Here is a 13,120-nt window from a genome sequence, read left to right on the forward strand (position 1 = left end):
GCGCTTAATTGTCACCATGTATAAATGAATTACAAATGTAATGACATTAAATATATACATTCTACATTTATATATTAAGCTATACACATTTAGATATTCACACTTGAGTAGACTTGTATGCATCTGCACATCTATTTATCTATTCATTTATCTACTGATGCATTATCACTGGTGTAACTTGCTGCAGAGAAACACATCTGTCACTTTCATCCATCAGAAGCCTCTGAGTGGTGAATGAACAGCATCACAGACCCAGCAGACTCAACCAGCCGATCCAGCTCTCATTGATCGAGCTGATGATTTGGCTTGATTCTGATCTCACCGTTCAGACTGGGGTTTCTACGTGCAGAAGTTGTAAAAGCAGAAAGAGAAGGTCAAAGGCCACACAATAAGAACGCAAAAAGTTTACAGGAATGGGTTGCATGCAAAATATAAACCAGTTACCAGTGAACACATTTTTTCACAACGGCAGTAAGGCGTTAAACAGATACGGAGCATCCTCGTAAGGGATTTTTATGACATTGTGAATCAGCCTTTGGAAGCGAGGGAGAATATGTGAAAAAGGAATATTTTATTTCATTTTGAATAATTCGTTTCAGCTCGTACCTTACAACTGTACAGACATTGTGATCATGTATCAAAATACACTTAATGCTCTCCATATACAGTACTTCTGAGGTGGCTGTTGTCCACTTATTGACAAACCAGACCGTGTGCAAATGCCTGTGACTGTATAACCTTTGGCTTAGAGTGATACCGTAGGTTAATTGTCAGACACACAGTACTTTATGCTGATGCCACAAGGTAATCAAAGTTAAGGTAAAGTGTTTAGGACAATGTAGAGATTCAGAAAAGATGGACATTTACGTTATTCAGTGCATTGGACGAGCTTAAAGGCAAAGACAACTCATAATATTAAAGTTTTGGACACGTTCACACTCATTTGCATTATGAGGAAGCGCTGTGTCTCTCATTCAGGCGCATAATCAGATACTTCAATATCAACATTTTAAGAGCAGAGCAGAACAACTCAACTATCAACAGTTTGATCAAAGCCTGGCCTCATCCTGCTGGGGCCGGTTTCTACATCTTGGGGTCCTCACACAGCGTACACCCGGGCTTCAGGTCAGCCTGTCTCTCCATTTGAATGGTAACGGAGTGGAAATTGTAGGACGAGAAACAAGCCTGTGTCATTTCTCTCAGCACAGTCTGAGCATCCGCTGACTCATCTGTGGAGGGGAGGAAGACGGGGGGAAATGAAAACAAATGTCAGTCACCTTGCGTTGTTTGTACTGAATATGTATGCGATTCAAAAAAAAATTTCGGCGAAAGACAGAGACAAAGGAGTCCGGAGGCGTACGAGAAGCCCCTCGAGATGGTGATATTGAGTCATAGACGGTATAGAAAAAAGTCTATGTGCTCATTACACACCAGAAAGCAAAGCCCATATCTATTTATTTACGCATCCAGCAGAATGTTTCTCTTTTTTTAGAGTCCTGGGAGTTGGCTGTCCTAACCTCCTCCTGCCCCACGGTTGTCCGACTGTGTGCGATGACTGAACCACCCCACAGGCGGCTGAGAGAAAATGGAAGTCCAAGTCCTCTGAGGACCTCCCTGCCTATCAATCTCTCCTCTTTCTCTGCAGCTACAAGCTCTTTCTTTCAGTCCATTAGTCAATCTTCCCTTCTCCAACCCCGAAAAACCCTTTTGCATGTTCTCTACCTTCCAAGACGTGAGTCCCAATCCCAACGTCCCCCTTTCCCCCAAAGGCCTTAAACCCTGAGCCCCACCTTGTCGGTTCTGGACTTTTTATTTTACATTTTAAATATATTTTCTCTAAGGGTCCTATCATATAAGGTATGAACCTGATGGCTTCTTGATTCTTTTAATGATCTGATTTCATCCTACATGTGCGCAAAAAAGGTAAATCAACACAGAAACATTTTCAAGGTTTCGAGCTTCCCTTGGTAACCTTTGATTACCCCAACCATATGATCTTAGACAATGTCTGCAGAAATGTGGACTCTCTGAAAGCGGGCTTAAAGGGCTTAAGATACCCACGAGAAAGCCCCCATGGTATTAACGGTTTGACAGAGGGACACCCCTAAATCCTCGTGGACTTAACAGGGACATACCTCAAAGTCTGTGAGTCCCGTAGAGATCGGGATTGTCGTGAGACTCAGAGGCGCTGCTCTCACCCGTTCATGTCCTCCCTCAAAGACCACTTAAAAGTATTTTACTTGGAGAGAATTTATGTTTGCACCTTGTAGCCTCACTACAGGGTCCCGTCACATTTTTTTGTTTTTTTTAACCAAGTCACTTGGTTCCATCACTTACCATCTGGCTGATGCGTGGACGTCTGCGACTGCTCAACCTCGACAAGATCGAACCACTCTCTGGTCAATATGACCGCTCCATTACCACTGACAACATAGCTTTGACCATATTATTCTAAAGCGCTGATCCTCGTGGACGCTTGTGCCAAATTTGAAGAAAGTCCCTCAAGACGTTTCTGAGATATCACGGACAAACATGAAGTCACAACTCTAAGTGCTTTATCAACTGGTCTTGTTTCAAATGCTCACACGCAACGTCTTCGAGAAAGGTCAAGTCCAGTTCATTATCAACATGAAGTCACAGGGATCTTGACCTTTGACCACCTACATCTGAAACCCTTCATCCTTGAGTCCTCGTGGACACACATCTGAAGAATTCCCTCCTGAGAAATCGCATTCAGAAGAAGGGGGTAAATGGATGGACAGACAACCCAACAACTTTTGTCTCAAGTCTGGTCAAGTCACTTTTACTTCCAAGTCCAACTCAAGTCCATAGTCGTTTATTTTCTGACAAGTTAGGTTGCAAGTCATCAGAACAATGATTTGAGTCGTCCAAGATACAATGACTCGAGCCAAGGTATCCGGTTGATGCGCCCCCCTGATCGTGTGGCGAATCCTTCATAATGTGCAACTTCAATTTAAAAAGTCAAAAAATGGTTAAATCACGCAGACAGCTCATTGCTTCACAGGGGAATATGTTGCAGTCTTTCTCACCTATAGCTACATGTGCTGTCAGCACTGCCTGGTTCATGGTGAGGGCCCAGATGTGGAGGTTGTGGACCGCTGTCACTCCCTTCACTGCGAGCAGACCGTCCCGCACCTCGCTGTATCTCACACCCGCTGGAGTACCTGAGTCGTGGATGGAGTGTAAATGTCAGACTTCAAGAAAAATCTGCAAATGTTATGTACAAACACAGCATGTTGTCAGTTTTTAGGGCCAGAAAAATGAAAGCCCTACCCTCCATCAGGACAATGATGATATCCCTCATGATGGTGAAGGTGGTGCACAAGACAAATATGGAGAACAGGAAGGTGCAGATGGGGTCAGCCATCTTATATTCTGGCTACAAGAGAGAAAAAAGTGACAAAGGAGATTAAGTAAGAGCTTGTCTTCATCAGATGAATGGGGAAATTAGCTGTATGACCAAAACAGGCTGTTTATTTCTGTTGTAAATCTGGCTATTTTAACAGTCCAGTATGAAACATATGAACATACTTTAGACACACTGACCCTAAACAATCTTTTCGTAAACCTAACCAAGTGGTTTTGTTGCCTAAACCTGACCACAAACGCAACATTTGTACCTCAGTTATGCAATGTCCTTTTTCCAACAGTTCTTTTGTTTAAGGAGAAATTAGAGGAATTGTTTGGTCCTGGTATTTGGAGTGTACCGAGTACTTAAAAGTGCAATATCTATACAGACTTATTGATAAAGGCTCAAGTATCTAATGGTAATTTTTTTTTTGTAGGGATTGTTTTCCCAGCACAAAGGAACTGCACAACACCAAGGTACACATTCGCTGTTAATGTACTGCTTATGTAAAAGAAGCTCATCATTTTACCGTTACGACACCAAAATCATTCCGCCAGGGGCGGTTCTAGGAGGGGGCCAACAGGGGCCATTGCCCCCGTAAATTCCGAGTCTGGACCCCCCCCGTGGGCCCCCCGACAGGGAGTCTGCATCAATAATACAATGACAGATTTCTTGCAATGATTTTGTTTTGAAGGGAAAGGCAGAAATAAAGTGTCTCAGCAGTTTACTACCCAATCAAAATTGCTGAAATTGTAAACACTGTTTTGTCTGAACGAGGGATTTATCTTTTTTTCCGGGGTGTATGTGCCCCCTAACAAAAAAGCCGGCCCCAACCTGCCCCCCCCTATTAAAACTGGTCGAGAACCGCCACAGCATTCTGCAAAAAACAGCCACACGACAACAAAAACAGCATGTGGACAGAGAAATCGGCACCATCTCTCCTGCAGCAAACAGCCACAGCCTCGTGTGGTTCAACACTCCTCAGGGGCGAGTGTGTTTTTATAGCGGTGAATATACGGAGCGGCGCAAAGATGGAAGCTGAAAATAATGCAAGAATTAATAAATTAGGCCATGTTTTTTATGGTGGGGAAAGCTTTAACGGCTTCGCTCTGCAGACTTCCCACACTTTGCGCACACCTAGAGAGAGAGAGACTCCCCTCACCTTGAAGAAGATGATGATGGCGCTGACGAGCACGCTGATGCTCTGGAGAAGATCTCCCACCACGTGGACGAAGGCCGCTCGCACGCTGGCGTTGGCCTGCTGACCCCTCCTCCCTGAAAGAAAGTAGCTCTCTGTTAAATAATTACACATTGGTTAGTTCATTAGTTCATTAAATAGCCCATTATAAAGTAATTACAATGGATTATAATGCCCCCTACAGTGTATAGTCAGTCACACTACAGACTAGTGCTGAGGAAGGGGGGTTAAACAGTTCAAAATAAAGGAGAAGCATACCGTGATCGCCTCCATGTTGCTCCAAGTCAGCGTGGCCGTTATTCGAGTGGCCGTGGTTGTGCCCTTTTCCCTTTCCTTTTTTGTGACTGTGTCCGTGTCCGTGTGAGCTGAGACCGCCGTGACTGTGGCCGTGACCGGACTGGTGAAGGGTGAGGGCCATGCTTTTTTTTTTTTTTTTTTTTTAAGAGAAGTCACAAAAGTATCTTTAAAAGTATGAAAGTAAATCAGCACAACCAAAACGACTACCTCTCTGTCTTGAAATCATTAACATTCAAAAAGGGTTAGGGTTGCATGATAAAAAAAAAAAAAAAAGAAAAAAGAAAAAAAGAGCTGTATAAATTTGACTGTTTCACTCACATGATGTTCGCCAACACAGCACACCCGGAGGTAATGAGCATGATGGTGCCCTCGATGGTGTAGTCGTCGCTGATGAGGCGCTCCACAGCCAAATACACCAACACTCCCGTCACCAACCAGATGGTCCACACTGACAGCAACGCACCCAGGATCTCTGCATGGGTGAGGAGATGAGGAGAGGCGGGAGGAATATAAATCAGGAGGGGAAAAAAAACAACAAGAACTGTGGTCGAACACTGACCGAGAGCTGCAAGTTTCCTCCAACTCCGAATTACAAACTACACTGTTGAATAACACGACTTGGGAAAACCATGAACATTCAGCGCAGACAGAGGTTTTAAAGTCTTCTCTTGCTTTTCGGGTCTTCAGGCAAAATACCATGCCCCCAAAATAATCCGCCTCCATGTGATTCGGCACCCGCAACACATGACGGTCCGTGGTTTTTACTGTCGGCACCACCGAGGACGGAGAAATGCAAACCGTTTCTTGCGTTTTCATTTTCAACTCCAGTCATAAGTAGATGAGCTTTTCAAGGTGGTTCTTTTAGCGATCACAGCCAACCCACAATTAGACTTCAAATTAGAGAGACACAGGTCTTCAAGTGTTGTCACACAGAAAAGAGTACACGACTAAAATCAGTACATATACGTAGAAAAAATACATAAAATTCATTTAAATTAACACTTTTTTTTAAATGTACCTTTACTTTAAGACTGTGATATGTACTAGAATGACCAGATGTGATTTTTAAGATGTAAATTATAACATATGTCCCTGAAAATCCCACATGTGTCGGTCCTGAACCATCCCGGCAGCCATCACTATAAACTAAACACAACTGAATAAAAGGAGTGACTGTTGCTGAGGCGTGTACGGTCTTGTACCTGCACGATGCCAGCCATAACTGAGCTTGTGCGTGGCAGGTCTGGAGGAGAGCCAGAGGGAAACCAGGCTGATGATGAAGCTGGTGAAGTCCACCAGCAGGTGGGCGGCGTCCGTCATCACCGCAAGACTGCCTGCGAAATACCCACCTTGCAGAGAGAAAATACACGTATTCAAATATAACACCACCGTCCTGCTGAGATGCTAAATCCATACCTGCGTGGGAAGTGACACGAACCAAATTCGAAAGAGAGAGACAAAGAGAGACGGGAGGAAAGTTTGACGAAGGCACAATGAGGGGATGGAGAGTAAGGCCGCAAAGTAAAGCAACACTACAGAGACTCACTGTGGTAAACTAGCTGTTACTTAAAGTTACATGTTGATGAGAATAATGCCCCTTTTCCACCAAAATGAGTGGCTCAACACAAGTTTTTCCAAACACGGGTCCACTCATCTGGGATTTTTATCTTAAGCGTCACGTTGTCAAAGTCAAAGTCATTTTATTTCGTCTCCCCAGGGAGAAATTTGTCTTGGGTATAGGGAAAATTCTGGACAATTCTTCTATTGTACATTACTGGAGTCATGTTTCACGTCACAAATGCGCCGGAAACTGTTCGAACAGAAGAGAAAACAACAATAGACTGCATCCCAAATACGTCAGAATTTAGAGTGTTCCCCAGGTCTTAGGTTTAAATCAGAACTGAGCCAAGTCCTTAGCGGGTTTCAGTGGAAAAGGGGAATAAGATAATACTTTATTAATTCCACAACAGGGACATTTCACAGCAGACAAAGGGAAGAGCAAAATAGAAACAAAACAAAAATGATTGAGTAAAAAAGCAAGATATGGACAAGAGGCAAATATAAGATGACACTAAGAACTGTAACGTCATTGTTTCTCGGAGACTCGGTTGAACCCTTCGATCCCGGGCTTGCTGTTGTTCCAGGGCTCTCTTTACCACGAGGACCAGAAACTGGACTCAAGGGAGGGCAAGGAGAGGTACGTGCTGCTCAGGTGTGGAGATCATTTCAGGCGGTTCTATGTTGATGAGAACCTCATTATGTCCTGAGGGAGTTTACGTCAGCCGTTCATGCAGCGGCTTACATTCTACAACACGCCGATCTAAAACAAGGACTCAGACCTCACGGCCAGAGGCTTTTATTGTGGCGGGGGATTTCAACAGCGGAGCCCATATGGAAGGTTAAGAGGTCAAAATTTATCCTGAGGGGGATATAAATGTGATGACCATTCATCTCAGTCCTAAAGGAAGTGTTTAAGACATCAGGTGATCACAGTCATTCAGATTCAACTTAAAAAGAAGACCACACATCTGTACTAAAGCACAAGGATTATATGAAGCAGCTTATTGTTTGGTGTCAGACTGAGGAGGCATCAGATTGTCGCTGGTACAGTGATGAATAAAGGGAAATATACTTGTTCTAGAGAAAGGAGAAGCAGAGAGGTAAGAAGCATGGATTAAACATTAAGCAACGTGAGAAAAAGCCAGAATGACTCACCGAGGATTTCACCGATCATGAAGATCAGGCAGACGACAGAGACCACGTACAGCCTCTTCCTGGCGACTTTCTTCTCTCGCTCGCGGTCCTCCTGCGCGTGGCTGTTGTCGTGGCAATGCTTGATTACGCCATTGCCGTCTATGTGCAACACGTCCTGTTTGGTCACGCTGGAAGTGATTTAAAAACAGACACAAGCGTGAAGTTGAGCAGCAGCTTTGTGACCATTTACAATCGAGACAGTTGTAAAGCCCAGCATCATCAGTCGTACATTTGCCGAAAGAGGCTTAAGAATCTGTACAACATACAGAACCTGCCATTCTTAAACTCTTATCACCTACAGCTGGCTCTAAAACATGCTTTACGGGTACAACAAATTATCATCGTGTCAATTAATTAGTCCTAGCTAGCTCTGAAAGGATGAGTCAGGTGCAAAGCCAGAAATTCTGGAGGAATAAACACCCAGGGTGATCAAATAAAACAAACCGTTACCTTGAATGTGGATTTTTCTGGGTTTGAACAGTACGCAACTCAACAAAAAATATAACAAAAAGGTCCAATCCGATTGACCCTTCAGTCATAATTAGGTTAAATGAAGCGCTGATGTCATCTGTCATCTTGTATTTCGTGACTGATACATGGAATCTGGAATTTAAAAGTCAAAGCTGTTTCATTATTTGGTTTATGATCTACGTTTTTATATAAAGACTAGAAATTGTTATTTAAAGCTGAAACTAACTTTCGGGACTTTTATTTGTTGTTTGATTCTTCTTTGGACTAAAGACGACGGGGGTGCAAATAATTAAACGTCGTTCCCTGCCGTTCCGCCAGACTACAGAGCAGCAACAGAACACAACTTAAAGAGGAGCACTAGGTAGTTTCGGAGAAGAAACCGAAACTCTTACAATATCAATGAGTGATAAATATTTATCTCTTTTACTACTGAACAAACTCTCAGAGGAAAATAAGGTATCCAGAACACAATTGGAAGCCAGAAAGGAGGCAGGGACCTTTAACCCTCATGCAACTGATGAAAGACCACAATTAGTACAAAAAAATATAATTTTCATGTCAAAAATTTCATTTTATGAAAAAAAATAACAGTTTCATCATGTAAACAAACTGGTATTTAAAGCGTTAAAATCCTGAAAATGATATTTGGTAGTTATTTTCAGGGCTGACGAAAGTTGAAACTCATAATAATAATAATATTATGTTATTCTTATGGCTGTTTTTGACTTTGATCATTGTTTGACATAAATGTGGCCAGAGATTTTTTTTTATCAGCTGCATGAAGAACACAACAGTCAGATGATGATCAGAGCTGCAGCAGAAATCAGCCTGACTGCCACACAGGTACCTCCCTCACCTCCCTCCCCTCCACAGGATTAACACTTGCATAAATGTGACCACTTCCGCTGCAGGGGTTAAATCCAGTCTCGTGTGGAAAAACCAGAAATTCACAAACAAGGGGAACGTGAGCAAAAGACGCTGCCCACTGCACCACTTCCTCGGCGGGTTACATGACTTAAGGGTCGTGTGTCAACAAAACTCAGATGACTCACAAAATTACAGATTAACACACATAAAACCAAAGAAATGTGTTTCTGATACCTGATTTAAAAAAAAAAAAAAACAGATCACCCATGTCAATCTATTCCAATTTGACTTGACATGTAAGAATCAAAGTTTACCTTCCCACGGTGGCGTATTTGTTCCTCTCGTCTGACACCAGGGGAAGTCTCTCTGAATCCTTCTTCTTGAACATCACTGACTTCTTGGGAGGATATCAGCTATTAAAAAATGAAAATAAAAAAAATAAAAAATCCTCAAAGCGGCAAAAAAAGAATAATCAAAATGCCCAGACTGAAACAAAAACAGAGAGATTTAAAACGTAAAAGCACATCTGACTCAGCTGGAGGTGTCTTGGTGCACGCTGAAGTTTGTAGCCTCCCTGTTGTGATCTGTGTCGTCTCCAAAGTGCTCAGCAGAACCCGCCGGACATCCCTCTTAAAAAGAAACCGAGCCAGGGTGCAAAATCTGAGGCAGCCTTGTGACCCACCGCCGCTATGGCTCCGTGTGCAAACGCAACAGCATGACCGCCTGCAAACATGTAGAGCCGGGTGATGAGAGAAGAAGGTGACCCCGCATGGAAAATAAAAAATACAGATGTTAGACTTCACCAGAGTCTCTCAGCTGGAGGTTGTCGAGGAGGGAGGCAGAGTCGGGAATCAGCGCACGTCAGGTTTTTCTTTTAAATAAATGCGGGATAGAAAAAACAAAGTTTAATATCAAGTCATAATTGGGTGATTAGTTGGTTGAGTGCACACTGCATGTCAAAATCGGGCGGGGCGTTACGTTGTTCACCCAACTCACTGTTAGACCCCGCCCACCTCTCGCCGACCAGCCGGCACTCTCTGATTATACAATCGAACGAGGTGCCGTGCGCTCTCTCCATCCTGCTCTGTCTGATCCCATCACATGGTCACTCACTCACTCCCTTCAGTTTAAAGTGCAGTCTTTATTGTCGGTGTATTGTGCAAATTTGTCTTTTTAAAATCCAAAAGTGAGCCCAAAGCTGCTCTCATCCGTCTAACTTTAGTGTCTGCTCCGGATTAAAGGTGCATTATGTAGTTTCTTGGGGAAAGACATTTTAATCAGGAGGACAAAGATTGAACAAAGTAAATAAACAAACTCTCTTTGTTTTCATGACTGAATCAACTGAATAAACAAACTGACCTCGAAGAACAACACAGTGTTGTTTGCTTTGTTTATATGCGGCGGACCCTGCCACCCTTCCAGCTTCAAACAGTCTTCTGGGTCTGAAAGCAGCTTGTGTATTCAGTTATGGACAGGATAAATATTTTTGACTGACCCACTTTAAATCTGACATTTTGATCATGTGGAACTTACTTTGACTACTCGAGAATAATTAACACTTAAAGTTCCCCACCCAAAGAACATGTTGCTTCTTGTTACTTATTCAGCTAACTTCTGACTGCCTGAGGTGAAAAAGGTGTTTCCGTGCTCACCTTTATTCTGAGTTGAACATGTGCACCTAAAGGGCAGTGCTGTAAAAAGTGGCCCACACCCAAAAGTCACCGCCGACTTGCGTAAAAGTAAAGATAACGTGTTTTTACTTTGGTAACAGTGGAAGTCAGCCAAATAAATATTCACGTAAAAGTCTAGAAGTATCCGATATTAAACGGCCTATCAAAAGTAATTTCCTGGCAATTAATGTAGCCTGTCTAAGCAGCCTACCGATCAAAAGTGCATGTGGATATTATACCCATAAACTGTTGGCCGGCTGATTATCAGATCAGATTGGCTGATTATCTGAATCTGCTTTTTTAATGATAGTCGATAAAACAGCCTGCATCAGTCTATGTAACTTGTATAATTGTGACGTGTAAACTTAAAATCTGAGACCTGATTTCTCATTTAAGTTCGACTCATCTCTCCAGCAGTTAAACATCTTTGAATACTGAATAAAGCATTAGAACATTTTAAATAGGGAGAAGAAGTAGGTGTCAATTTAAGAATTTTCTAAGTCAAATGATTATTGTGCTTTTCCTTCCTCAGCTGCAGAGATGGATGATCTCTGCAGCTGTGGAAGAAAAGAAAAAAAAGCAAGTTAACATTTCATTTCGAGATTTACCACAAGATGGCGACAATGAAACATCTACATCAGGAGTGTTCAGCTTCCTGTGTGAGACATCTGTCGTGAGGTGGAGAGGGAGCTGAAACAGGAATCTTGGCTTCTTCATAGAGAAGCTCTTTAAAATACAAAACTCTAATGATGCTGATTCGTATATATGATATGATATACTATTTTAATCCCAAATTGGGAAATTCTTTTTTCCACTCACATTACACACAGGTGCGCACACACAAACACACACATGCAGTGTAGAGGAGATGAGCGAAGGGGCACACATGCCACCGCGCCCAATGAGCAGTGTTAGGGGTCGGTGCCTTGCTCAAGGGCAACTCGGCAATGCCCAGGATGTGAACCTATGAACCTATGCTATCTTTCCTTCGTTCTTCATTTCTTACTCCTTTAACCACTCTTGAGAAACGTAGTGAGACTGCTTTGCTCGTTGAGCTGGCTGAGCGCCGACACAGACGTTAAACCAACTATGTTGCTCCGTCAGATTCTTCGTTTAGTCGACACATGTTCTTAACAATTACACTTCACTTCCTGCTTTCTCTACGAAAGATTGCATGCACATCAGCGTCAACACAGATGGCTCAAAATTCAAAGCATACTCAAACTTATTCCTCCAACAAAACATCAGCATAAATCAGCGCAAATAACTAAACAATAATAAATGGCGCTTACACTTGTAATGCTTGTTTGTCTGAGGATTAACACACGTTCATCTCTTTTGTGCAGATGTGACAGCTCAGTGACTAGGAGGCAGGGTAAAAGTGTTTTGCATGCAGACGTTTCATCCCTCAGGCCTTTTTCCAAATGAACAACTCACTCTGTCACAGGCGCTGGAATTTTCACAAGGAGCACAGCCTGGTGATGCATGTGATGACTGTCAGACAATCATCCTCTACCACGAGGGTGGGAATGAACAATCGAGAGGCCTCAAGGCTTTGAGATGAAGACAGCTGCGGGACACACCCAGTTAAAATACATTAAAGGAGACCTAATATGCCCTTTCATTTTTCTCCTTTCCTTCAGTGTCATCTTGACAGTTAGAAAAAGAAAGTCCGAGACAACAGAAGGTCCTCTCTACCACAGAAAACACGGCTCCAGAAACACCTCGTCAGTAGTCCCACCTCTGACATCACGCTACATCACCATGTCACACATTTGGAAGTGAAGCTAACTGGATGCTGAAAACACGACAGAGAGCCGACCAGGAGAAGCGGTGAGCGATGCTGGCTCAGGCGTGTGTGAGCTGGCCAATCAGAGCAGAGTCGGTGTTCAGGAGGGCGGGCCTTTAAGAGACAGGAGCTGAAGCGTAGCATCTACAAAAAACGTGTTTTTTTCAGCACTAAAGCATGAAAACGTATACTAGTTGTGGTTATGAACATGAAAATGAACATAGTACGTCTCCTTTAAACAGATTCACTCATTAAAAAAGCAACTGGTGACGTAAATCGGCGCTCTTCAGCAGATTTAAGACATAAAACAATCACACAATGAGACTCCGAGGCAGCTTCTCTGTTTCCTTTTGAGAGTGCTGACGTTTGCCTCCCTGAAGAGGTCTAAAAGTGGAGTCAGTTTGACTCTAAAAATAGCTCTCAATGTGTCGGCGGCTATTTCGGTCGATACTCGTCTGTGGACTCAGAAAGTGGGCCTGTGTTTGGTTTGCCAAGCTGTTGTGTGTGTGTGTGAATAGACGGTGCGGCAGGGTTGCCAGGGGCTGCGGCGTGAGAGGAAAATGGCACGAGAAGGGTTAGTTACACATGGCTGTTCACACTGTTCACACTGTTCTCAAGACCCTGACCCTGCGACGGGCCACTCACCGGATCATGAGAGCTCTTCACACACTGTAGGGCTCGATCTGTGGGTGCGTGTTTGTGTA

General features: G+C 43.2%; 1 protein-coding gene across 4 annotated transcripts; it reads right to left on the bottom strand.

Annotated features, from left to right (window-relative positions):
* Positions 1 to 549: 549 nt before the first annotated feature.
* slc30a8 (solute carrier family 30 member 8) lies at positions 550 to 9,906 on the bottom strand. Of its 4 annotated transcripts, none has more exons than XM_030411660.1 (11): positions 9,761 to 9,906; positions 9,489 to 9,680; positions 9,272 to 9,370; positions 7,581 to 7,747; positions 6,068 to 6,214; positions 5,184 to 5,337; positions 4,827 to 4,987; positions 4,533 to 4,645; positions 3,295 to 3,400; positions 3,051 to 3,185; positions 550 to 1,229 (listed from the first exon to the last, which is right to left on the bottom strand). In XM_030411660.1, the coding sequence occupies exons 3-11, from the start codon at positions 9,343 to 9,345 to the stop codon at positions 1,084 to 1,086; spliced, it is 1,203 nt and encodes a 400-aa protein (XP_030267520.1). In that variant the 5' UTR covers positions 9,346 to 9,370; positions 9,489 to 9,680; positions 9,761 to 9,906; the 3' UTR covers positions 550 to 1,083. The 4 variants fall into 4 exon arrangements, with proteins under 4 accessions (XP_030267520.1, XP_030267518.1, XP_030267519.1 ...); XM_030411658.1 differs by having other exon boundaries at positions 9,482 to 9,680; XM_030411659.1 differs by having other exon boundaries at positions 9,272 to 9,680.
* Positions 9,907 to 13,120: the final 3,214 nt, after the last annotated feature.

This window comes from Sparus aurata, chromosome 3, assembly GCF_900880675.1.
Source record: "Sparus aurata chromosome 3, fSpaAur1.1, whole genome shotgun sequence".
Lineage (NCBI taxonomy): Eukaryota > Metazoa > Chordata > Actinopteri > Spariformes > Sparidae > Sparus > Sparus aurata.